This window comes from Euleptes europaea, chromosome 5, assembly GCF_029931775.1.
Source record: "Euleptes europaea isolate rEulEur1 chromosome 5, rEulEur1.hap1, whole genome shotgun sequence".
NCBI lineage: Eukaryota > Metazoa > Chordata > Lepidosauria > Squamata > Sphaerodactylidae > Euleptes > Euleptes europaea.
This window is the reverse complement of record NC_079316.1, coordinates 19144254-19172025: the sequence shown is the minus strand read 5'-3', so window position 1 is coordinate 19172025 and position 27772 is coordinate 19144254. Positions and strand designations below refer to the sequence as shown.

General features: G+C 45.0%; 1 protein-coding gene across 1 annotated transcript in view; it reads right to left on the bottom strand.

Annotated features, from left to right (window-relative positions):
* The window catches only part of PLD1 (phospholipase D1), a 127583-nt gene that overhangs the window by 74019 nt on the left and 25792 nt on the right, over positions 1 to 27772 (bottom strand). The window contains exons 2-4 of the mRNA XM_056849495.1: positions 7064 to 7246; positions 3029 to 3156; positions 990 to 1135 (exon numbers count right to left, since the gene is read on the bottom strand). Of these exons, the coding sequence (XP_056705473.1) occupies positions 990 to 1135; positions 3029 to 3156; positions 7064 to 7217 (428 nt within the window). The 5' untranslated portion in view covers positions 7218 to 7246. The remainder of the gene's footprint in view (positions 1 to 989; positions 1136 to 3028; positions 3157 to 7063; positions 7247 to 27772) is intronic.

Below are 27772 nucleotides of genomic sequence, written 5' to 3'. Positions count from 1 at the left end.
ACTTTTTATTGTTTAAGACACTAAAACACTGGAGGTAGGTTTATAAGAGAACAGTAGTTGTAGTTTAATTTTTCTTGTCGATGCAGGTTACAGAACAATGTAAAGACATAGCCTTGACCGAGGTATACATTTTTCTGGTTCATGGGTTACAGTTTAGTGAATTATCCGTGCACAAATTAACTGAATAGCTTTCAGAGGAGTTAGAAGTCATTTCTTTCACCCCTGAATGGTAATAGACTGGTAATGGACTTCATCTTGAGAAATATTGTCTCTGTCAGACCCCAAAGTCTTGACCAACTAGTTACTAACAGTTTCCTTCTTTATGGAGAAGGAAACCTGATTTCACTCACGTATAGGCAGGGGTTATAAAAGGCAAGGGGTTTACCCTCAGGAGACTCTTCCTCTAACTCAAACGGTCTCTACCAAAGTCAGACCTCAACTTTATTTTGTCTCCTCTCTCCTTAATATTCCCTCAGCACCCTGAAAGCTAACTAGAGATAGCTGCAGATTTGAAATGTGCTCAAGCCTTTACAGCAGATGGGTAGAGCCAGCGTGGTGTAGTGGTTAAGAGAGGTGGTTTGGAGCGGTGGATTCTGATCTGGAGAACTGGGTTTAATTCCCGACTCCTCCACACAAAGCCAGCTGGGTGGGCTAATCACAGCTCTCTCAGCCCCACCCACCTCACAGGGTGTCTGTTGTGGGGAGGGGAAGGGAAGGTGATTGTAAGCCAGTTTGAGTCTCCCTTAACTGGTAGAGAAAGTCGACGTATAAAAACCAACTCTTCTTCCTCTTCTTCTAGTTTGACAGTTAGGAGCTGGACAGCTTTCTGTCCATCACAGGGGCAAAAAAAGGCACACACCATGGGTGGAAATCCTTCTGTCCACAGAAAAGCTCCATTAGATCCAAGCCACTAGGATTATCTCTATGCCCCCCCCCCCAAATCAAGGCAGAAAAATCCAACATTGTCATTTGGGAAGACATGCAGTTACCTTCTTGTAGGGATGGGAATCCGTAATAAAGCTTTGTATCGCAACAGTTCCCGGTGGAATTCTTGGAAGTGCTTGAATTTCCTTTTCACCTGCCATGTAAATTCCCCATGTGTCAATTCAATGGTGTAAACATGTAGACTTGGTACCTGCAGGAAGGAATAAAGCCAAGGTATCTAATGAGCCATGATTCCAGCAATTAAATTTTTGTTTGCTCTCAGAGCAGTAACCCAACTGAAGTCTCAAACAAATCAATGAATGGCTCGGCCATCAGCCAATTAATTAACAAAGTGCAATAAAGTGTTTCCGGAAAATAAAGTGTTTCCAACAAATACAGGTTTGGCACATTCAGGGAAGGAAGGGATTTCTCCAGAATAAGCAGCACAGAAAATAAAGACATTGTATGAAAAAGGAGATTCAGCCAATCCCCTGAATTCAGAGATGTACAAAGGTCTCCTGTAACTTTACCACCAACGTAAAAGACCCTTTTACTGTTAGCATCTTATTGAGAAATGGGATCCCTTCTGCTCTTCTGAAGCAGATCTCTAGTATAGAAAGTATAGACATTAGGAAGCATCTCCGTCCAGACATTAGGAAGAATTTTCTAACAGTTAGAGCGGTTTCTCAGTGGAACAGACTTCCTCAAGAGGTGGTAAGTGCTCCTTCCCTGGAGGTTTTTAAGCAGAGGCTAGATGGCCATCTGTCAGCAATGCTGATTCTATGTCCTGGCACCATGTTGGCTTGCCAATGAAACCACTGCTCCAGGCCAATAATACCTTCCAAGTTATGACCTTCAATGCATATTATCAAGCTTCCCTACCTGCAATAGCTTCCCGCTTTGCTTCAGCGAAAGGCATAGCTCCACTCATGCCTAGCAAATATCTCTGCGTTCCATCAAAGTGCTTGTATTTTTTTTTATTTCTGTAATACCCGGAGAAGCGTCAACATTTGCATTTTCAACTTGGAGAAGTTCACTCAGTCCAAACTCAAATGCCGGTTCAAGTGCAATAATGGGAATTTTGATGAATAACTGGGGTGTCAATTAGCTTCTCAAGAAAGCACATGTCTTCCCACCAGTTGTGTTGATGTGTGTGTATAAAGTGCCGTCAAGTCACAGCTGACTTATGGTGACATCAGCAAGGGGCTTTTAAGGCAAGAGAGAGGCAGAAGTGATTTGCCATTGCCTTCTTCTGTAGAATCTTTCTTGGTGGTCTCCCATCCAAGTATTGACCCTGCTTAGCTTTCAAGATCTGACAAGATCAGGCTATGCCGTGCCATCTTCCCTCCCAGTTGTGTTAATAGAGTTACTTATATGGATCAGGTTAAAAAGCTGTTAAATGGGTTGGCGGCTTGCATCCAGTGTGGAGTAGACATGATGGAGCTGGACCTTTCTACTTCCCTCTCCCACTGCAGCCCATTAAGACCTCAAAATTTTGTTCTTGGGGCTCAACAGACCCCCACAAACAGCAGCAGAAGGCAAGTCGCAATCAACTTATGATGACCCCCTCATTGGATTTCCAAGGCAAGAAATGAGCAAAGGTGGCTAGCCATTGCCTTCCCCTGCATAGTAACCTCAGTCTTCCTTGGTAGACTCCCAAGGAAGCAACTGCATAGCAACCCCAGTCTTCCTTGGTGGACTCCCATCTAAGGATAATCCTTATCCTTACCCTGGAACACAGGCAGGATAATGCTGCTGCAGTCATCTTGCTTGTGGGCTTCCAAGAAGCACCTGGTTGGCCACTGTGTGAACAGATTGCTGGACTTGATGGACCTTGGTCTGATCCAGCATGGCCTTTCTTATGTTCTTATGACTGACCATGGCTGACCATGCTTAGCTTCAGAGCTCTTACAAGCTCTGGCTAGTACTGGGCTATTCAGGCTGCTTCATGGTTGGATACATGCTGCTGTTTTATACAGGATATTTTTTTTTTAAGATTGGTTTTGTAAAACGCTTTGTCTTGTCAGCACTTAAAAAAAAAACCTGAATCACGGAACAGAACCGGATCTTTAAAATAGAACCACAGTGGCAAAGAAGCTCTGACCTTTGTAGTCGAGGTAAACCGCTCCACTTCCAGCACTCGCACGCGGATGGGGCACCCGGTTAGGTAGATCTGCAGATGAGCCTCTTTAAATCCTTTAGTTTTATAAATGGCTGAGAATGGGATGCCCACTGCAAAGGATGAGGCAGCAGGTTTAGTACTCGGTTTTAAAGCAGACCAGAATAGGTGTGAAAGCAGTTAAATGGGATATGAAGACTTTAAAGCCCACCATGAGTACTCTGAAATCTCCCCCCATGCACTAACTACCCCCCCCCATTCAAACAAATGCAGCCCCATATTATTATGTGGTGCCTTCTTTTTTTAAAAAATAGGTCCTTTTTCAAGTTGTTAAGGGGTAGATAAATAAAGAGAAATTGTGAGAGCGAATGAAATCAACACATTTTAACATGCTCCCTGGACCAGTTTTCAAAGGCAAGAAGAAGAAGAGTTGGTTTTTATATGCCGACTTTCTCTACCACTTAAGGAAGAATCAAACCGGCTTACAAGCACCTTCCCTTCCCCTCCCCACAACAGACACCCTGTGGGGTAGGTGGGGCTGAGAGAGTGTGACTAGCCCACAGTCACCCAGCTAGCTTCATGTTCCGGAGTAGGGAAACAAATCCAGTTCACCAGATTAGCCTCCGCCGCTCATGCGGAGGAGTGGGGAATCAAACCCGGTTCTCCAGATCAGAGCCCACCGCTGCAAACCACCGCTCTTAACTACTACACCACGCTGACAAGATGGGCCTTCTTTCTCTACAGTATCAAACAGATGCTCCAGCCCTGATTAAAAGAATAATTATGTAAACTGTGGATTTGTATATCTTCAGTTTGCAGAGATTTCTGTAATTGTGGTAGTTCTAAAAAAACCGGAATGTGTTGACTTGCCTTCCAATCCAACAAGAGTTCACTGTGGCCATTTATGCATGCGAGGTTTTGCCTTGGATTTGCTGCTCTCTAGATGCACATTTCCCTCATCCAAATTCTTAAAACTCAAAAATAAGCCCCCATGTAGAGTTTTGAGAATTCAGATGGGGGAAAATGTGCATCTATCGAGTGGCAAATCCAAGGCAAAAGCTTCCATGCATAAATGGCCTGTGACTAAGGCTGAAACTCTATGTTCAAGTTACTCCAGCAAGGTGAGGACACGGTAGGAACCAAATCTCCTCTATGGTTGTTCCCTCAAGTTACAATGGCCACCTGCTGAAGTTAATTTTAAACAAGGGCTGGAATAGCACAACGAAGACTACTGATAAAAGAAAAACACAGTTCACATTTTCAGCTGCTCCCCAATGCATTATCAGCTGGGTTTTATGATACATTTTCCTTGTCAAACCAGGAAACAGAGGTTGTTTGGTGAGGCAGTTTGCTTTGGGTATTATGTATGCTTACTGCATTGCTCCCCTCATAAATTCTGAGGAACTCCACGTGAGTCACTTGGAAACCAGCAAAAAATAGGATGCCAGGAAAAAAACAGCAAATTGCACCAATCTCTGGACTACTTGTTTGTTGTTCATTCATTGAGGGAATGCTGAGATTTTTAAACGATGAAAAACACCGTTCAAGTAGAAACAGAGAGAAGAACATTCCACCTGGCAACACAATAAGCTTACCCTGCATACAAAGGAGAATGAAGATTTCCCTACTAAGTAATTTTCACTGAAGAATCATTGTTTAGTAATATGTGTGTGCTAGGTTCTGTACAGTTTATTGCAGCCGGGGCAGTGTAGATTGTGCAATTCAGTGCAGCGGCTCAGTCCAGGGTCCAAACTTGTATTGGAAGCAAAGGACTTTGCCCGGTCTCTTAACCTCAGATTTCAGAGGGGAACTTGACTAGAGAGTCAGAGAGATAGCGGGGTCAAGGCACTGGGCATCCTTTCTCTACTGCTCTGATACTATCCCTTTGATGTGTAGATTGCTACTCTCAGGAAAGCATTTCCTTCCTTCCTCCTTTTCGCACCACCACTTGCACGCATGCTTTCTCCTCCATCTTGCAACCATGAGGGCAGGACGCAGGTCCTCTATCTCCCTCCATCCTACTGAGTTAGACTAGATTAGGAAATATATTTACTCTATCCTATCCAGAAATGGAGTTCCTATAATAAATGAAGTATACTAGTTTGAATAGATAAAAAAAAGTCCCCGAGTAATTTTGTTTCTGAGCACACAGAGATTAGATGGGCTTTGCTGAGCACAATAGTGTTTGAGCACTCTGCTGAATTACCAGATTTTTATATGAAAAATCTAACACAAAGCACATGGGTTGACTGGGATTCTCTGACCGCCTGTTGATTCACCGCACAAGGAGGCAGAACAGGCACGAGAACATCGTGGTACAATCGTCAAGTCGTCTGCACGATGACCTCCTCTAAGCCCCCTCCCCATGATCAGCGGCGCTTCTTTCTGAACACTGCTGATCACAGGAAGGAGACAGGTGTGCAGGCACTTCCAGTCAGAGTCGACAACTCTGCTGCCAGCCAGAGTTGGCAATACTGACCTTGCTCGACAGTCTGACTCAGTATAAGGCAGCTTCGTATGTTCAAGCTGTTTAGAAGGAGTGAGTTTTGAGAGAGGATTTAAAGGAAAGCAGCCTTTCAAAGAATACAAGTGTGAATGTGGCAGATAGGGCTGTGCAAAAAAAAAAAATCCAGTAAAATCCGGGTTCAGGTTTATTGGGCCCGATTTTTTCCGGGAAACCCAAAATAAGCCAAATTCCCATACCAGTAAATATGGGAATTTGGTTTGTTTTTGGGTTTCCCGAAAAAATTCAGCCCGGGGGGGGGGCATTTTTTGAGGTAGAACCCCCAAACATGCAGGGCAGCTTGGGGGTTCTTGCAAGGAGAGTCCCTGCAAGCAACTCTGCAAGTTTGGGGGCTCTACCTCAAAAGACGAGCCCCCCCAGGAGCTTCGCAAAGCCTGGGGAGAACCCCAAAAAGCTGGAAAATCACCCGGGTTTTTCGGGAATGGCCAATTCGGCTTTGGCTTTCCCCTATGTTTTGAAATTTGATAAACCCTAACCCGAAATTTACCGAAATGGCTTTTTTCGGCTTTTTCCAGTTTGGGTTTTACCGAATGCACAGCCCTAGTGGCAGATAATGGAATGCTGGAGTATTGTGGTGAAGGGGGACAGATAGGCTGCAAGGGCAGAGGAAGATTAAACGCTAACCCCAGTGGGTAGGACAAAGAGCTACACAGGGCACTGAATCCCAATTTTGTTGCCACTGGAATCCCAGGTAGCCCTTGGCTTCCAGGTTTGCCCCAGGCATCATCCACAATTTTGAAATGTTTCTCTGCCATCAGAGGAACTACAGGTTGAGTATTCCCTTACCCAAAATGCTTGGGATCAGATTTTGGATCATTTTGGATTCTGGAATATTTGCATATAGAAGAAGAGTTGGTTTTTATACGCCAACTTTCTCTACCACTTAAGGGAGAATCAAACCAGCTTACAATCACCTTCCCTTCCCCTCCCCGCAACAGACACCTTGTGAGGTAGGTAGGGCTGAGACAGCTCTTAGAGAACTGTGACTACCCCAAGATCACCCAGCTGGCTGCATGTGTAGGAGTGGGGCAACCAACCCAGTTCACCAGATGAGCATCCACTGCTCATGTGGAGGAGTGAGGAATCAAACCCAGTTCTCCAGATCAGAGTCCACCGCTCCAAACCACCACTCTTAACCATTATACCACGCTGGCCATAATGAGATCTTGGGGATGGCCCCCAAGTCTAAACACAAAATCCTTTTATGTTTTATATACACCTTATAGACATAGCCTGAAGGTAATTTTATACAATATGTTTAATAATTTTGTGCATGTGGGGCATCATGGGGTTTGCATGACCGGTGCACACGTGCTGTTTTATTACCCTTTGTGGGCGCTCAAAAAGTTTGGGATTTTGGATCATTTTGGATATCGGAATTTTGGATAAGGGATACTTAACCTGTAGTAACTCGCTTTAAAAAATGAATACGAAGCCCAGTTCTGCTGACGGCTCTATACTCTGTGCCTGGGTAGCAATCCGTGCCATCGACTTACCGGGGGCCTTGGGGTCATGCAGCACATCCGTGTCGACCTCCTCCCCCTCAAAGTGGAGCTCCCTCGAGTCCAGGCTTTCGATTAAGTTGCTCATGTCGGCGGCTATTTTCCTCAGTGCCGAAGTGCTCAGCTCCTTTGCACGGTTCAGAGACATCTTAAATGCCCACAAATGTGGGCAGGGGGCTGTTGGAAGAGAAGAAACGAGGAAGCTGCATTACTGTGCTCATACCTGTGGTTTGCTAGAGTATCAAAACACGTGGAATCATGTTCACTCGACTGTAGAATCTCTCCCTGTAGGGAAAGTGCAGTCAGTCGTAAAGCAGATCACAAAACAGACATTTTTAAAGCCCTTTAAATTTTAAAAGGAAACAGGAAAGGAGAGTATTGACTTAACTAACATAAAATAACAAAAACTTTACTGATTGGAGCATCACTAAAAAAATGCTAACAGCTGTTCTTGATGTTTGTGTAGAAGGAGGAGGAGGAGGAAAGTTGGTTTTTATATGCCGACTTTCTCTACCACTTAAGGAAGAATCAAACCTGCTTACATTATCTTCCCTTCCCCTCCCCACAACAGACACCCTGTGAGGTAGGTGGGGCTGAGAGAGTTCAGAGAGAACTGTGACTAGCCCAAAGTCACCCAGCAGGCTTCATGTGTAGGAGTGGGGAAACCAACCCGGTTCACCCGATTAGCCTCCGCCGCTCATGTGGAGGCGTGGGGAATCGAATCCAGTTCAGAGTCCACTGCTCCAAACCACCACTCTTAACCACTATACCACGCTGGTGTACATTCATGTACTGTCACAGAGCATGTGCAATTGCTTGCTCTGTTTTATTGTGAAGTTCACATGCATGCACTTTGAAGGCTGAGGTGAATGTGTGTGATCAATGGGCTGTCGCCCATAAAATGAGTGGGATATGGCTATGGTGTCGTTTTGCATTGTGCTATGAGAGTGCACCCTGACCTGGATGGCCCAGATCTTGTCAGATCTCTGAAGCTAAGCAGAATCGGCCCTGGTTAGTACTTGGATGGAATATAACCAAGGAATACCAGGCTCGTTATGCAGAGGAAGGCAATGGCAAACCACCTCTGTTCGTTCCTTGCCCTGAAAACCCTACTGGGTTGCCATAAGTCGCTGCGACTTGACAGCACTTTACATACACATGTGAGTGTGCCTGCCTGCATTCATAGCATATTTTTGGTTTAGAATTTGATTACAAGATTCTACCAAACTGTGGCGTTGCAGAATTCTGAAGCTGTGTTTGAGTTCCTTCCATTTTGAAAAATGATGTACTAGGCCCGGGGGGGGGGGTAAAAAAAGGTAAAGGTCCCCTGTGCAAGCACCAGGTCATTTACTAGGCAGACATCCCCTGTGCAAGCACTGGGACGTTTACTAGGCAGACTTTGTTTACAGGGTGGTTTGCCAGTGCTTTCCCCAGTCATCTTCCCTTTATCCCCAGCAAGTTGGGTACCCATTTTAGCGACCTCGGAAGGATGGAAGGCTGAGTCAACCTTGAGCCGGCTACCTGAAACCAACTTTCATTGGGATCGAACTCAGGTCGTCAGCAGAGCTTGGACTGCAGTACTGCAGCTTACCACTCTGCGCCACGGGGCTCCTACCAAGTGGGGGTATTGTATGTTTAATGTGCCCTCAAGTCGCAGCTGACTCACAGTGACCATACAGTGACCCCTTATAGGGTTTTCAAGGCAAGAGAAGAGCAGAGGTGATGTGTCATTGCCTGCCTCTGTGTAGCAACCCTGGAATTCCTCAATGGTCTCCCATCCAAGTACTAACCAGGGCTGACCCTGCTTAGCTTCTGAGATCTGACGAGACCAGGATGGCCTGGGCCATCCAGGTCAGGGCACAACTGCATCACCAAATGGGGAAAAACAGACTGAATTATAGATGATGCTTGAGGATATTTATAGAAATTCTTCCCTGTAACTATGACTTGTACCTATATGGGTGTCTGGATAGTATGAGATATGGTGGAGCAAATTAAAAGCAGAGCACAGCAAGCAGCATTCTTAAAAGGGATTTGGCTGCTCAGCTAAGGACCTTTTCTAGAACAGAGTTAATATACTTTTGCAGCTAAACATGGATTTGTAGCGTGACACAGAAAGGGAGCTGTATGTTCAATGGAAGGGGCTGTGGCTCAGTGGGACAGCATCTGCTTGGCATGCAGAAGGTCCCAGGTTCAATCCCCAACATCTCCAGTTAAAGCAGGGGTGGGGAACGTCAGGCCCGAGGGCAGTTTAAGGACCGTGAAATCATTTGGTCTGGCCCTTTGTGGGTCCTGGTAGTTCTCTAGCTCAGAAGGATTTAAGACTGGTGATCCGTCCCCTCCCGTGGACAGGAATAGCCTCTATTCAGAGAGGATGTGAGTTTCTTTTGCCGAGAAAAGGAACCTTTTTCCCCCTTGCAGAAGAGTCGTTAGCTATGGAGCTGCTAGGACCACCCAAGAAACTATGTTAACCCTTTCTCACCCGGGCCATGGAGAAACATTCCCTCTGTACTACAAGAGGGCTGGGGGTGGAAATGGTGACGATGGAGGGGTTAAAGGGGGTAGGGCCAGAATGCGCGGGGGAGGAGTTCTTAGCCAGTGTGTCCTCATTTCATCCCTGCAGGCGGAAGTAGAAGGAGCCGGCTGTAGAATCCAGCCCTGACCATGCAGAGCAGGAGCAACTCCGGCGTGCAGATGGTCGGCTACGCTGGGCTGGTGCAACAAATTATTCTGTGCCAACAGGTGGGTGAGTGCGCCACCGGTTGGATGCCTGCCTGCTTGCCCGTGTGTGGGGGGGTCATCGAGGGCAGCTGCCTGCTTTGGGCTTGGTAGGCTAATTTTTAAGTTGATAATCTTGTATGGCCCGCGAATGATGTTATAAATATCCAAATGGCCCTTGGCAGGGAAAAAGGTTTCCCACCCCTGAGTTAAAGGGACTAGGCAATTAGGTGATATGAAAGACCTCTGCCTGAGACCCTGGAGAGCCGCTGCCAGTCTGAGTAGACAATACTGACTTTGATGGACCCAGGGTCTGATTCAGTATAAGGCAGCTTCATGTGTTCAGGGAATCATCCTAACTTCTGGAAGGTTATGTCTGGTTCACAGGTAAAGAAATGGTTTCCCTCTTACACTGACGTAACCTCCCACAGGCATAAGCTTTCTTATTCAAGAATGTTTAGCCTTCCTTTCTCTGATAAATAGACTCCAGGTAACTTACAACAATATTAAGACATAGTCTAGGATGGGAGCCAACCTCTGTGCTACATAGAAGACAACACTTTTCAGGACTACACTGATATGTTTCTCTAGCAAGACAGGAGTGTCCGATAACACCCCTATTAAGCTCTCAACCGGGGAAAATGGGCTTTTGCTCTTGGTTCTGGCCCCACACTGCTTCGGTTTATCCCTCAATTTCCACACTCACTTTTGTGCCATTAGTTTCCACTTCTGTTTTTTTTTTTTTTTGATTTAGTCCCTGGCTTTTTCAGGTTTTTTTGAATGCACTATTATCTAATCTTTTTCTGGAAGCCAATTTTGAGTAGGCTTTTTCCTCGCGCGTAATGTTTCTGTCAGTTTTCTTCGTCACACCCACTTTTCAATGATTGGACTGTAGCCATCGTCACACTGCTCCCTCTCCTCTCCCCCACCCTGAAGATGACTGATTACAGATTTTATTTTTTTAAACGTCCCTAAAATATTGATACAGTGTTGTAATGATAGTTTAAACAGGTTCTCTGAATTCCTAGCTTTAATTTTTTTTTTTTTTAAGTAAGTCTCTAGTCCTTTCTTTTACGGAGATATGCCTTTTCCCTTATATCTCCACTTAAACTGTTATTGCAACACTATATCAATATTTTAGGGCCATTTTTTTAAAAAATAAGTGGGGGTGCTCTGACACCACCAATGATAACACCAATTACTACCATACCCTGTCTTGAAAATCCTCATTATTTAAAGGCATGCACAGAAGAAAATGAACTGATCCCACAACTGTGAAAATGCAGAGCGAGGACAGGCGTGCTGAAGAAACGTGCCCAAACTGATTCCTTTTTTAAAAAAATATTTTATTAGAATTTTCAATATATACAAACAAACAAACATACTTCCACACATACATTCATACAGTTTATACTCCTTCAGGGAGTCTATTTCATCTTACATCTCAAAAGTCTTCTACATTATCTTCATGATTTATATAATAAATTCCATCAATTTAAATATTAAGTTGTATATAATCTTGGTTTTACTTCTAGCAATCTATCCCTTTTGTTGTACATAATCGAAATTAAAAGAGGTACTAGGCAAGGGTGCCCAAACCAATTCCAATGTTTGTTGCTCAACTGCCAAGAAAATCAGGAGTAAGTCGAGCGTGCAGAAAAGGTCAACCTTACCCCATCACAAATAGGCAGTGTGACACTCTTCTTAACCAAAGCTTTACCAACCAGCCTCATCTGTTTCTTATCTGAATCCAGCTTCTGCATGTTGAGTCTCAGCCTTTTAACCCCAGAAAGTAGGATATTATTTGCATAATGTTGGTAGGCAGAGGGTGGTGACAGCAATAGAATGAGTAATTATGGCAGTGAAATGTAAGCTACAGTGCGTTATTGCATGTCACTAAGAGGGATGGCCCAGGCTAGCCTGATCTTGTCAGCTCTCGGAAGCTAAGCAGGGTCAGCCCTGGTTAGTATTTGGATGGGAGACCACCAAGGAATACCAGGGTTGCTATGCAGAGGAAGGCACTGGCAAACCACCTCTGTTAGTCTCTTAACATGAAAACCCCAAAAGGGGTCGCCATACGTCGGGTGCAACTTGACGGCACTTTACACACACGCACAAGAGGGCTATAGTTTAGCACACATGCTTCACACGGAGGAGGCTTCTCCAAGGTTGGAGCTCTGCTATCACAGGCTGGCAAGCGTGGGAAAGGCCCTTTCTGTCTGAAAACTTTGAAAGTGCCTGCCACTCAGAGGAGGCAATACCAAGCTAGATGGACCTACAGCCTGTCTTGTCATTAGGCAGCTTCATCTTAGAATCAATACAAGAAACAGAGGGAAAAATATGCAGCTCAGGGACTTTATTAATAATTCTCACCGTGGGAAGAAATTGATCGTGATGAGAGGAAAACCTTCCACAGCACAGTACATAAATAATTTGAGGAAGAAGAAACACAAATATATGGTGTTTGTTAAAAAAAAAAAAAACAGACACACACACAGGGTGCATAAAACTTAGGCTGCCGATGGGAGCATGACGCATTTCTCAGTAAATGGGATTAATCTTATGAAGCAACATCCTACATTCAGACAATACCGGTACACAGAAATCTCAATGGGCCGTCACACTGAGTCAAGTGACGGAGGGCGCAGCAACTATGCTGATTCACCCATTCACATATTTCAGCTGTGCTGCCTTTCGGCAAAACCAAAAAACATTTGTCACTTCAAGCATTGAGTTTGCATCCACATTGTTTTCTTACAGACAGTATAACTGGAAAGACCATGCAGGCTTTATTTCTCAAAACCGGAGCCAAATTTAAGCCCCCCCCCTTTTTTTGCTTTGGTGCCAAAATAATCACAGATAACAGTAACTTGTATTAAAGTGACTTCTATGGGCTGGTTCTAAACTTCAAAGTTCCCACAAAGCTCTCGTAGGTTATCTGGGCTGTGTAACCGTGGTCTTGGTATTTTCTTTCCTGATGTTTCGCCAGCAGCTGTGGCAGCCATCTTCAGAGGAGTAACACTGAAGGACAGTGTCTCTTAGATGGTTAGAGTAGAATTGGTGGTGGGGGGAGGACCCAGGTTCAAATTCCCACTGGGTCATGAAACGTAGGGCAAAAACGCATGAGAGGTTTTGCCTTGGATTTGCCTCTCTCTAGATGCACATTTCCCCCATCTGAATTCTCAAAACTCTGCTTGGGGGGGGGGTTATTTTTGAGTTTTGATAGTCTGGCTGGGGAAAATGTGCATTTAGAGAGTTGCAAATCCAAGGCAAAACCTCCCATGCATTTTCACCCTTAATGGCCACAAACCAGTCTCTCTCTCTCTTTCACTCTGCCTAACCTACCTCACAGGGCTGTTGTAAGGTTTAAATAGAGGACGGGAGACGCTTCTATGTGCCTTGAGCTCCTTGGAGGGACAGAAGGAGAGAAATGAAAGAAAGTGTTGCTTTTTGCAACCAGCCATGAGAAAAGTGTTTGTATTTCCAACAGCAGAAAACGGTGGACTTTGCATTTCAAAACGCACGTCCCTGCAACACCCTGAGAAATGCAAAACATTTCTTTAGTGAAACATGACTCAGCCTTGGTACTCGGCCTTCCGCTGAAATCTCTGCTCTGATGTGGCACGCTGATCTCCGGCTTGCTCACACCCGCACTCAACAACCACTACCAAACATTGAGAAAGTATTTCTTTATTAAACTACGACACAACTCAAGGTGGCTTACAAAAATCAGTATTCATCAGCATTAAGAACAATTAAAAATCCACGAGCAAAATGAGGTAAAAACAGCTATATACAGATAGGGTTGGCAGATCTAGTTTGGAAAATACCTGGAGATTTTGGGATACAGCCTGAGATTAGGAGAGACGGTCCTTCAAAGAGCCCAAAGATTTCAGGACTCTTGTCAGCGCGGTGTAGTGGTTAAGAGCGGTGGTCTGGAGCGGTGGGCTCTGATCTGGAGAACCGGGTTTGATTCCCCAGCCCTCCACATGAGCGGCGGAGGCTAATCTGGGGGACTGGATTTGTTTCCCCACTCTTCCACACGAAGCCAGCTGGGTGACCTTGGGCTAGTCCCAGCTCTCTCAGTCCCACCTCCCTCACAGGGTGTCTGTTGTTGGGAGGGGGAGGGAAGGTGATTGTAAGCCGGTTTGATTCTTCCTTAAGTGGTAGAGAGAGTTGGCATATAAAAAAACAACTCTTCTTTTTCAGCGGCAGAAATGGAGACACCGAAGAGCAGCCTCAGTGTTAACAGTGCCGCCCAACCCTACGTTTGCATAAGGGCTGTCACCCATTTTCCAAAAGAGCTTCTGTGCCTTCAGCAGATGACTGATAAACAATATATTATACAAAGCAGCTTTACCCACTGGACTATCCAGGTTGGTGCTGCCTACTCTGACCTGAGCAGAGAAAATTGTTTTCTGGCACCGGTTACCGATACTTTTAAATGGATATGGTGGGGATTGAACTAGGGACCTCTCAAGTGTTAAACACACAAGCTGCCTACCAAAAAGCCTTCCAAATTCAGTGGGAAGAATGTCTGCACTACTAACTTTTGTGCAGCCATGAAAGACATAAGGGCCATGCCAGGGAAAAATGTGCTTGTGCCTCATCTCCAGATAATCATGTTCAGCTGCCTCTTATATGTAACACGAAGGAGACAAGATGGGAGGCGAGACAGGAGACAATACTGCAGCTGCACACTCCTGAAATGTGTGAAATGCAAATGTTGATGCCGACAAATAATTTTTCAGACATGAGTTTCCGCCCCAGCACGAACTTACATAAGGATGTTGCATTTTCCAATGAGACGCAAATCCAAATCCAATACACTGAGGTGAAGCATGCTAAATTTTAGACAGGGGCTGTCAGCGTGACCCCGACCTGCTGACAACGGGCAGGTCTTTCTCCTGAAAACTGACCTAAAAGTCATTTTCCCGCCTACCACAAACAGATATCTCGGCAAGATTCATTTGGCACCTTTTCCAAGACGTACTTTGCATCAAGGTGGGTCAACAAAATGCCATCTCTACTTCATAAACACTAGCCATACTGAAATGGCTTCCATATCTCAGAGCCAGCATGGTGTAGTGGTTAATAATTTTTTTTTTAAGTAAGTCTCTAGTCCTTTCTTTTACGGAGATATGCCTTTTCCCTTATATCTCCACTTAAACTGTTATTGCAACACTATATCAATATTTTAGGGCCATTTTTTTAAAAAATAAGTGGGGGTGCTCTGACACCACCAATGATAACACCAATTACTACCATACCCTGTCTTGAAAATCCTCATTATTTAAAGGCATGCACAGAAGAAAATGAACTGATCCCACAACTGTGAAAATGCAGAGCGAGGACAGGCGTGCTGAAGAAACGTGCCCAAACTGATTCCTTTTTTAAAAAAATATTTTATTAGAATTTTCAATATATACAAACAAACAAACATACTTCCACACATACATTCATACAGTTTATACTCCTTCAGGGAGTCTATTTCATCTTACATCTCAAAAGTCTTCTACATTATCTTCATGATTTATATAATAAATTCCATCAATTTAAATATTAAGTTGTATATAATCTTGGTTTTACTTCTAGCAATCTATCCCTTTTGTTGTACATAATCGAAATTAAAAGAGGTACTAGGCAAGGGTGCCCAAACCAATTCCAATGTTTGTTGCTCAACTGCCAAGAAAATCAGGAGTAAGTCGAGCGTGCAGAAAAGGTCAACCTTACCCCATCACAAATAGGCAGTGTGACACTCTTCTTAACCAAAGCTTTACCAACCAGCCTCATCTGTTTCTTATCTGAATCCAGCTTCTGCATGTTGAGTCTCAGCCTTTTAACCCCAGAAAGTAGGATATTATTTGCATAATGTTGGTAGGCAGAGGGTGGTGACAGCAATAGAATGAGTAATTATGGCAGTGAAATGTAAGCTACAGTGCGTTATTGCATGTCACTAAGAGGGATGGCCCAGGCTAGCCTGATCTTGTCAGCTCTCGGAAGCTAAGCAGGGTCAGCCCTGGTTAGTATTTGGATGGGAGACCACCAAGGAATACCAGGGTTGCTATGCAGAGGAAGGCACTGGCAAACCACCTCTGTTAGTCTCTTAACATGAAAACCCCAAAAGGGGTCGCCATACGTCGGGTGCAACTTGACGGCACTTTACACACACGCACAAGAGGGCTATAGTTTAGCACACATGCTTCACACGGAGGAGGCTTCTCCAAGGTTGGAGCTCTGCTATCACAGGCTGGCAAGCGTGGGAAAGGCCCTTTCTGTCTGAAAACTTTGAAAGTGCCTGCCACTCAGAGGAGGCAATACCAAGCTAGATGGACCTACAGCCTGTCTTGTCATTAGGCAGCTTCATCTTAGAATCAATACAAGAAACAGAGGGAAAAATATGCAGCTCAGGGACTTTATTAATAATTCTCACCGTGGGAAGAAATTGATCGTGATGAGAGGAAAACCTTCCACAGCACAGTACATAAATAATTTGAGGAAGAAGAAACACAAATATATGGTGTTTGTTAAAAAAAAAAAAAACAGACACACACAGGGTGCATAAAACTTAGGCTGCCGATGGGAGCATGACGCATTTCTCAGTAAATGGGATTAATCTTATGAAGCAACATCCTACATTCAGACAATACCGGTACACAGAAATCTCAATGGGCCGTCACACTGAGTCAAGTGACGGAGGGCGCAGCAACTATGCTGATTCACCCATTCACATATTTCAGCTGTGCTGCCTTTCGGCAAAACCAAAAAACATTTGTCACTTCAAGCATTGAGTTTGCATCCACATTGTTTTCTTACAGACAGTATAACTGGAAAGACCATGCAGGCTTTATTTCTCAAAACCGGAGCCAAATTTAAGCCCCCCCCCCTTTTTTGCTTTGGTGCCAAAATAATCACAGATAACAGTAACTTGTATTAAAGTGACTTCTATGGGCTGGTTCTAAACTTCAAAGTTCCCACAAAGCTCTCGTAGGTTATCTGGGCTGTGTAACCGTGGTCTTGGTATTTTCTTTCCTGATGTTTCGCCAGCAGCTGTGGCAGCCATCTTCAGAGGAGTAACACTGAAGGACAGTGTCTCTTAGATGGTTAGAGTAGAATTGGTGGTGGGGGGAGGACCCAGGTTCAAATTCCCACTGGGTCATGAAACGTAGGGCAAAAACGCATGAGAGGTTTTGCCTTGGATTTGCCTCTCTCTAGATGCACATTTCCCCCATCTGAATTCTCAAAACTCTGCTTGGGGGGGGGGGTTATTTTTGAGTTTTGATAGTCTGGCTGGGGAAAATGTGCATTTAGAGAGTTGCAAATCCAAGGCAAAACCTCCCATGCATTTTCACCCTTAATGGCCACAAACCAGTCTCTCTCTCTCTTTCACTCTGCCTAACCTACCTCACAGGGCTGTTGTAAGGTTTAAATAGAGGACGGGAGACGCTTCTATGTGCCTTGAGCTCCTTGGAGGGACAGAAGGAGAGAAATGAAAGAAAGTGTTGCTTTTTGCAACCAGCCATGAGAAAAGTGTTTGTATTTCCAACAGCAGAAAACGGTGGACTTTGCATTTCAAAACGCACGTCCCTGCAACACCCTGAGAAATGCAAAACATTTCTTTAGTGAAACATGACTCAGCCTTGGTACTCGGCCTTCCGCTGAAATCTCTGCTCTGATGTGGCACGCTGATCTCCGGCTTGCTCACACCCGCACTCAACAACCACTACCAAACATTGAGAAAGTATTTCTTTATTAAACTACGACACAACTCAAGGTGGCTTACAAAAATCAGTATTCATCAGCATTAAGAACAATTAAAAATCCACGAGCAAAATGAGGTAAAAACAGCTATATACAGATAGGGTTGGCAGATCTAGTTTGGAAAATACCTGGAGATTTTGGGATACAGCCTGAGATTAGGAGAGACGGTCCTTCAAAGAGCCCAAAGATTTCAGGACTCTTGTCAGCGCGGTGTAGTGGTTAAGAGCGGTGGTCTGGAGCGGTGGGCTCTGATCTGGAGAACCGGGTTTGATTCCCCAGCCCTCCACATGAGCGGCGGAGGCTAATCTGGGGGACTGGATTTGTTTCCCCACTCTTCCACACGAAGCCAGCTGGGTGACCTTGGGCTAGTCCCAGCTCTCTCAGTCCCACCTCCCTCACAGGGTGTCTGTTGTTGGGAGGGGGAGGGAAGGTGATTGTAAGCCGGTTTGATTCTTCCTTAAGTGGTAGAGAGAGTTGGCATATAAAAAACCAACTCTTCTTTTTCAGCGGCAGAAATGGAGACACCGAAGAGCAGCCTCAGTGTTAACAGTGCCGCCCAACCCTAAGTTTGCATAAGGGCTGTCACTCATTTTCCAAAAGAGCTTCTGTGACTTCAGCAGATGACTGTTAAACAATATATTATACAAAGCAGCTTTACCCACTGGACTATCCAGGTTGGTGCTGCCTACTCTGACCTGAGCAGAGAAAATTGTTTTCTGGCACCGGTTACCGATACTTTTAAATGGATATGGTGGGGATTGAACTAGGGACCTCTCAAGTGTTAAACACACAAGCTGCCTACCAAAAAGCCTTCCAAATTCAGTGGGAAGAATGTCTGCACTACTAACTTTTGTGCAGCCATGAAAGACATAAGGGCCATGCCAGGGAAAAATGTGCTTGTGCCTCATCTCCAGATAATCATGTTCAGCTGCATCTTATATGTAACACGAAGGAGACAAGATGGGAGGCGAGACAGGAGACAATACTGCAGCTGCACAGTCCTGAAATGTGTGAAATGCAAATGTTGATGCCGACAAATATTTTTTCAGACATGAGTTTCCGCCCCAGCACGAACTTACATAAGGATGTTGCATTTTCCAATGAGACGCAAATCCAAATCCAATACACTGAGGTGAAGCAAGCTAAATTTTAGACAGGGGCTGTCAGCGTGACCCCGACCTGCTGACAACGGGCAGGTCTTTCTCCTGAAAACTGACCTAAAAGTCATTTTCCCACCTACCACAAACAGATATCTCGGCAAGATTCATTTGGCACCTTTTCCAAGACGTACTTTGCGTCAAGGTGGGTCAACAAAATGCCATCTCTACTTCATAAATACATAGCCATACTGAAATGGCTTCCATATCTCAGAGAGCCAGCATGGTGTAGTGGTTAAGAGCGGTGGTTTGTGTTAAGTCCGCGTGGGGAGGACACACGAGGTCGAGACGGAGTTCCAACAACAACGCTTTATTGTAGTGAAGAACAGAACTAAAGAATACAGTGCAATGGCCCTGCTTATATGCCCCCCTAGCCGCCCGCAGCCACTCCCCCCCTGATCCGTGATCGGGGGGGAACAACCCCAGGTCGCCAATGGCGTGTGCCGGCTTAGGGCCAATGGTGCATGCCAGTTTGGGCCAATGGCGCGTGCAGGGTTTAGGATCCTTTGTCCAGGACTCAAGCTCCTAAGTTTCCCCCTGCATATCCCCTAACTATGTACATACATAACAGTTTGCAGCAGTGGACTCTGATCTGGAGAACCAGGTTCGATTCCCCACTCCTCCACATGAGCGGCGGATGCTGATCTGGTGAACTGGATTGGTTTCCCCACGCCTATACATGAAGCCAGCTGGGTGACCTCGGGCTAGTCACAGCTCTGTTAAGAGCTCTCTCAGCCCCACCTACCCCACAGGGTGTCTGTTGTGGGAAGGGGAAGGGAAGGTGATTGTAAGCTGGTTTGATTCTGCCTTAAGTGGTAGGGAAAGTCGGCATATAAAAACCAACTCTTCTTCTTCTCACATAGAAGTGATACGCATGGCCTTTTATGCAGGGACGTTTCTCCAAGGTCACCCCCTGCCAACTGCTTCAGGGCTTCCTTTTGATTATGCATGCCTTTCCCGCCTGTCAGAGGTACTCTCCCCGTGCGTTTTGCTCGCATTTTCCAGATTCTGGCTAAAACAGCATATGGAAAACACAGTCAAAACACACGAGGAGACCGAGGTGACCTCTGACAGGCGGGAAAGGCATGCATAATCAAAAGGAAGCCCTGAAGCAGTTGGCGGGGGGTGACCGTGGGGAAACGTCCCTGCATAAAAGGCCATGTGTATCACTTCCATGTGAGAAGAAGAAGAGTTGGTTTTTACATGCTGACTTTCTCTACCACTTAAGGCAGAATCAAACCGGCTTACAATCACCTTCCCTGCATAAAAGGCCCATGTGAACACCATAACTATGTGGGTGTGGTTAGCTCTGCATCTCTTTACTGCCTTATTTGTGCCTTCTCTCCCAAGGGTGATCAGTGGGTAAGGAAGACCAATATGGCTGGCTCTACCCACGTGGCTGTCGTATTCACACATATACAGAGCCACTTGGGATAGTGATTTGGCTCCTACACAGCTGTGTGTGAAGGAGGTTCATGTATGGAGAAGACTGGACTGGCACCTCTGACAGACCAAAAGAGCAGTCACACAGGACACACGTACCCTCTTGCCACCATGTTTTTCTTACACAAAACAGGCAGGGAGGTGCTATCAATTCACGTGATGCCCAGAAATGGGCAAAAAGCCTCCCCCTCTGCTAGGGTTGCCAACCTCCAGGTAGTAGCTGGAGATCTCCTGCAATTGCAACTGATCTCCAGCCGACAGAGATCAGTTCACCTGGAGAAAATGGCCAGTTAGGCAATTGGACTGTATGGCATTGAAGTCCCTCCCCTCCCCATATCCCGCCCTCCTCAGGCTCAGCCCCGCTGGTGCTGAAGAGGGATCTGGCAACCCTACCCTCTGCCCATTTCGGGTCATGCAAACAGTGCAGGAAGGGAGGCTGAATTCCCCATCTCCCTCCATGGCATAGTCCCAATCTGAATCATGACCTTGCACGCTTAGGGTTCCCAGCCTCCAGGTAGTGGCTGGAGATCTCCTGCTATTACAACTGATCTCCAGCTGATAGAGATCAGTTCACCTGGAAAAAATGGCCGCTTTGGCAATTGGACTCTATGGCACTGAAGTCCCTCCCCTCTCCAAACCCCGCCCTCCTCAGGCTCTGCCCCCAAAATCTCCAGCTATTTCCCAACCCAGAGCTGGAAACCCTATACATACTTGGGAAAGGAGTTCCCTCAAACCTGATGTCTGACTGTCTCAGATGAAGGTGGGTTAGGGAAGCCCAGACACTACATGTTACAAACTGTAATGTGTAGTTGGACCCCAAGACCGTGAGGTCTACCAGGTACCTCCAGGTGGCCACCTCTGAGGCAATATATCAAGCATGGGACTCATTATTATGCTGAAGGCCAAGGCAAACGAAGGTCAGCTAAAGAGACTGTTCTGTCTGCACTGCTAGATTATTTATTCAGCAGAATCCCAGGTTGGCTGGCCACATACCTGCTCAAGGCATTTCACCAAGTAAACATAATATAACAAAAAACCATAAAAACAAACACAACACTAATAATATCACTAACAAAGAGCTCACCAGGAACATCAAAACAATACAGTATTAAACTCAATAACGGGCACCAATAAAACAATCTGGCAGAGCATGAAAAACAGCGGTCATAAACCAGCCTCAGGCTAGAAGAAAACGGGGGGGGGGGGGGACCGAAAGAGGATGAAATAACATTTTAGTTAAAAGCCTGATTGAGGAGAAATGCCTAAAAAAGAGTAAGAAAAAAACCCAAACCCTGTGTTTTATATTTTCAGCTGGAAGAAGAAGAGTTGGTTTTTATATGACGACTTTCTCTACCTCTTAAGGAAGAATCAAACCAGCTTACAATCACCTTTCCTTCCCCTCACCACAACAGACACCCTGTGAGGTGGGTGGGGCTGAGAGAGCTGTGACTAGCCCAAGGTCACCCAGCTGGCTTCATGTGGAGGAGTGGAGAAACAAATTCAGTTCACCAGGTTAGCGTCCACCACTCATGTGGAGGAGTGGGGAATCAAGCCCGGTTCTCCAGATCAGAGTCCACTGCTCCAAACCACCGCTCTTGACCACTACACCATGCTGGCTCTAAGCTTGTAGGCTTGCGTCTTATTTTATTGTTGTACAGCTCCCAAGGTACATTAGGAATGTTATTGATAATACCATTTATGTTTAGTCTTCTTACGTTATTTCCTAAACTATATATGCCTGAATTCCAATACAGTAAATACTTTGTCGTTTGCATTGTTTATATTTTCATTTATTTCCAGTATCTGTATGCTGTATCTAACACTAACATCTCTCAAAGGGGGTTTACGATAATAAAATCCACAGTGGGACAAATATTACTGTGATAATGATGGAACCCTTTGCTATGTAGCTGAGAAAGTACTTCTGAGCTGCATTATCCTGCTGATCTGAGAGGACCTCTGAGGCAAAAAGAGACTCATGAGCTGCCTCTTTAATGTGATCTGACTCTGGGATACCAGGTGCAGCTGACGGTCCCTAAAGGACACGGGCTGATGTCCAAGCACCGCAGTTCCTGGCTTGGCTGTCCCTCAACAGTGGTAGCAACAACATTTCCTCAGAGCCTTCTCTCCTGTCCTCCAGACGTTCTTGGCAACACCGCTGATGCTCTGGGCAGATGGCATCCATGGCTCCCAGCTCTCCGTGGGAGTGGGTGGGAGGTCAATGGGAAATTATGTCATCTCCCAAGGCTTCCTGTTGGCGGTGATGCCTCAGCAGGCCTGAAACAGAGGCTATGGGGAGCTAGCTCCCTCCTCACCTACTAGTAGGGTTGCCAACCTCCAGGTACTAGCTGGAGATATCCTGCTATTACAACTGATCTCCACCAGATCAGTTCCCCTGGAGAAAATGGCCGCTTTGGCAATTGGACTCTACGGCACTGAAGTCCCTCCCCTCCCCAAACCCTGCCTTCCTCAGGCTCCACCCCAAGAACCTCCCAGTGGCGCCAAAGAGGGACTCAGCAACCCTACCTACTAGGCTTTCCGACCTCAGTTTTCTGCCACTAGGGAAGAGCTTCCTCAGCCAGGGTGAGATCCAACTTCCATAACTTCTGGCTCTGCTCCCCCTCAATAGCAGTAGTCGCAAAGGTAAGACACACAATGTGCTTCCTCAAAGTATTGGGTTTTTTTCCCCCTTGCCACTGTTTGATTGTGTGTGTGCGTGTGCTTTCTTCTTCTGATTTGGTAAGGTATCCACTTTTTAAAGGAAGCCAACTTGTCTGTTATCATTTCCTTGACTCTGTTTGCTTCCCACTTTGGCACATCCTGGGACTCATTTATACTGTTCCTACTCTGGAGCATATTTTCTAGCCAAGCTTCTGCTATTGCGGTTTTCAGTAACCTCCAGCCCTCCTGGAGAACTTTGACCCTCTTGACTCTATATTCCTTTAGACAAATCCCTTCATTGACTAACCGTTTTGAAAGTAAATCTGACTGTGTAGGACTGTCTGGACAAATTTCCATTTTTACATATGGATGTTGAACTAGATAGCACTGTGGTCCTTGTTGCTGATAGCTAACGTCTTGCAATAAATCCTGGGCTCCATTCCTCCAGTTGGCTTCATGAGTACTCATTCTAAGGTAAAGTAATTTATGGGATACAGACATCTCCATCTCCTTCTGAATATACTTATGCAGCTGTTTTACACCAAATCAGGCTAGGGTTGATAGAAAAGGGTTGCCCATGTTGCCCCAGTCTGGTGACCCTTGCCTGACCTGGTATAATGCAGCTTCAAAAGAAGAAGAAGAGTTGGTTTTTATATGACGACTTTCTCTACCACTTAAGGCAGAATCAAACCGGCTTACAATCACCTTCCCTTCCCCTCCCCACAACAGGCACCCTGTGAGGTAGGTGAGGCTGAGAGTGGGGAATCAAACCTGCTTCTCCAAATCAGAGTCCACCACTCCCAACCACTGCTCTTAACCACTACGCCACGCTGGCTCTCAAAGCAAGCAGGTTGCAAGAAAGAGATGGAAATGTCTAGAATCCAATAAATGACATGGGGAGGGGGCTTCATTGGGCAAACCCGGAAGTGACACCACACCTATCTAGGAATCGCCAGGAACTCTAGGGCAATACCACAGCGTTTCCAGCTATTCCTAAACCTTGTCGAAGGCTTTCACGGTCAGAGTTCATTGGTTCTTGTAGGTTATCCGGGCTGTGTAACCGTGGTCTTGGAATTTTCTTTCCTGACGTTTCGCCAGCAACTGTGGCAGGCATCTTCAGAGTAGTAACACTGAAGGACAGTGTCTCTCAGTGTCAAGGGTGTAGGAAGAGTAATATATAGTCAGAAAGGGGTTGGGTTTGAGCTGAGTATTGTCCTGCAAAAGTATTGTCCTGTAAGTATCAAGATAATGTGCTAATGAGGGTATGGTATGTTAATATGGAACCATTGTATCCTGAGGTGATCTGTTAATGTGTGTAATCCAAAACTAATCTGTATGGCTATTGTTGAATGTTGTCTAACCATCTAAATCACGCACTGCTAGCAAACGGCTACTCCAAGAATGAAATCAGAAGGGCCATTGAACCAAACAAAAATCAGAAAACTCAAGAAAAACAGTCTCCCATAGGAAAGGTATTCTTGCCATTTATTAAAGGAGTCACTGATAGGATGGAGAAACTTTTGAAAAAACATAACCTACAAACAGTGTTTAAACCCACCAAGAAAATACAACAAATGCTACGATCAGCAAAAGACAAAAGAGACCCCCTCACCTCTGCAGGAGTATATCGTATACCTTGCAGCTGTGGAGAAGTTTACATCGGGACCACAAAACGCAGCATACAAACAAGGATAAAAGAACATGAAAGATACTGCAGACTTGGCCAACCTGAGAAATCAGCAGTGGCTGAACATGGACTGACACAAACAGGACACAGGGTCTTATTCCAAGACACTGAAAGACTGGACAATTCTACCAACTATTTTGTCAGATTGCACAGAGAAGCCATTGAAATTCATAAACATCAGCACAACTTTAACAGAAAAGAGGAGAGTTTAAGAATGAATAAGGCTTGGCTTCCTGCCCTGAAAAACCTCCAAGACAACATTCAACAATAGCCATACAGATTAGTTTTGGATTACACACATTAACAGATCACCTCAGGATACAATGGTTCCATATTAACATACCATACCCTCATTAGCACATTATCTTGATACTTACAGGACAATACTTTTGCAGGACAATACTCAGCTCAAACCCAACCCCTTTCTGACTATATATTACTCTTCCTACACCCTTGACACTGAGAGACACTGTCCTTCAGTGTTACTACTCTGAAGATGCCTGCCACAGTTGCTGGCGAAACGTCAGGAAAGAAAATTCCAAGACCACGGTTACACAGCCCGGATAACCTACAAGAACCAATATTCCTAAACCTGATTGCTTGTTTTTCTCAGAAGTGGCATCACATCATTGCTGATTTATTTTTCTCCCACTGCTGCTCCAAGAGCAGGCTGCTGGCAGGAGGTCTCATGCCATGGCAAGAGAACTGGCAACCCTGAATCAGACTGAATTCAGTACTGTCTACTCTGACTGGCATCAGTTCTCCAGGATCTCACACACAGAAAGGCCTTTTCTGATACCTGCTATCTGAAACCTTTAACTGGAAATTGGAGATGCCATAGGCTATACCTTGTGAATAAAACGCATGTGCTTTTCTACAGCCACTATATTCACCCAAGCAATGTAAGAATGCACTGTGTTGCAATATGTTCGGCTTCCTAATATTGTCATACTAGGCACATCAGGAAGAAAAGGACAGCAGAGCACTTTGGAAAGAAAAGATGAAAAGGCCCTTTAGTATCTGTGGCCTCTTTGAGTGCCGGCATAAACGGGTCTTGCTGGATTTGGCTGATAGGTTTTACTGAAAATTCTTGCAGCACATGAATGAAATCCTGAATATGAGCATTTCTATCATCGTTATTTGGAACAGTGATTAGCAATCTGGAACCTTCTGGAAGAGCAAGATTAGAAATAATAGATGAAACTTACCAATATCTACCGACATATCGAAAGTTCTAACAGGTAGCTGAAATGTTCCTTATTGATGTATAGTCTTACATACTTTATTTCTAGGGTTGCCAGGTCCCTCTTCGCCACCGGTAGGAGATTTTTGGGGCGGAGCCTGAGGAGGGTGGGGTTTGGGGAGGGACTTCAATGCCATAGAGTCCAATGGCCAAAGTGGCCATTTTCTCCAGGTGATCTGATCTCTATCGGCTGGAGATCAATTGTAATAGCAGGAGATCTCCTGCTACTGCCTGGCAGTTGGCAACCCTATTTATTTCTCAACATAATTTCTAGCTGCATTTTTAAGAATTTGCTAATACCACTTCCGAAGCAGCATTTAGGACTACTCCTGCCGGAGGAGGTAAGGTAACTGGCAACCCTACAAAGCGGCCATTTTTCTTCAGGTGATCTGATCTCTATCGGCTGGAGATCAGTTGAATTAGCAGGAGATCTCCTGCTACTACCTGGCAGTTGGCAACCCTAACCCCACCCCACCCTTTTGTTCGCCAACATCTTCACTGGTAGATGTTGCATTTTTTTCCAGCAATCGGGCCCAAACTGACGTAAATTTTTTTCCTTTGGCCCCCGTTTGTTTGAAAGGGCAATATAACACAGATAGAAAGTCAATCTAAATATAAATAGAAATGAAAAGTTGTAGAGTGGATTGTTTAATTTTATATTGCTGACCAGTTTTTAAAGAGAGTAATATTTTGTGAAGTGTTTTAACCAAAATGTATTGTTTTATACTGCCGGTTTGGGTAGGGCAATGTACCTGCAAACATTTTACGTGAGGTCCAAGGATCATAATAATAAAAAATATATATACAGGTAGAAAGTGATGGGACGGCATTGCTCTCCACTACTCCACTGGAAACAGGAGCTAACCACCACGAGTTAATAACTTACTGATTAACGTACGATGTGGAATCATCTGACAAGCGGGACTCTGCAGTGCCAAGCACCGAGCGGAACAAAAGGATGAGGAAGATTGTTATAATTCCTTTCTTTCCCACCCACCGCACACTCATCCTTGCATAACCTTAAGAGCATTTTGCAATCGGAGCCTTATCAGGAAAGATGAAACAGAGCTCGCTATTTAAAAAGGAAACCCCCAAAATTAATGGTACTAGTTTTATTAACTCCGACTGTGCAAACACTGCTGACACAGAAGTGATCTTCATGCTTCACTTTGGCTGGACTAGGCCCAAAGGTGTACCCTCAGTTGGGTGTCAACAGTGTGAACTCGTGCGTTCTTTAATGCAAAGAAGCAGGAACAATGTTACATGGATGACCGCCAGGCCGAGGTTTTCAGGACCCCCATGGAGGAGGAAGAGGACGAGGAATAGGAGGAGGAGGAAGAAGAAGAAGAGGAAGAGGAGTTGGTTTTTATATGCCGACTTACTCTACCACTTAAGGAAAAATCAAACTAAAAATCAAAGTTATGCACTGAGCAAGACGAGGCATTGGAAGATTGCCAAAACAAGTCTTGGGAGGGAGGGAGGAAAGAGAAATGCCAAGAAATGAAGGTACAGAATTTTAAGGAAAGATTTATGTCATTCTCAATTTTAAAGACACTTGTGACCTTAATTAAAAGTGTAGCTAATGTCCACTGCTTAATGCCATGCTTGGTACATACAAACATCCCCTGAAAAACATGTTTTGAATATCAACTAACCACAGTGAAAAAGGATAGAGACTGTGGACTATGCTACCGTGTCTAGTATCTATGGTCTGTTGCTATAAGTATGATGTAACAATGTAATTTCTGCATCGTTTAATATGCCAGGCTAATCCTTAAACTTTGTTTCATCTTCGTTTTCAGATTTCTGCTTGTTTGCAGATTTTCGACATCCAAACTTTACCGGTTTGTTTACTGGAGGTCCCATCCTGTTAATTGCATTGACTCACACTATGTAATCTGCCTTGAGACTCAGTGAGAAAGGCAGATTATAAATAAGGTAAATTAATAAATAAAAGGCATAACTTGCAAGCGGTAATAGCACACATTGGGCTGGACCCAGTGCAAAATGTCTGTTTGCGCTGCAGCTTGTAC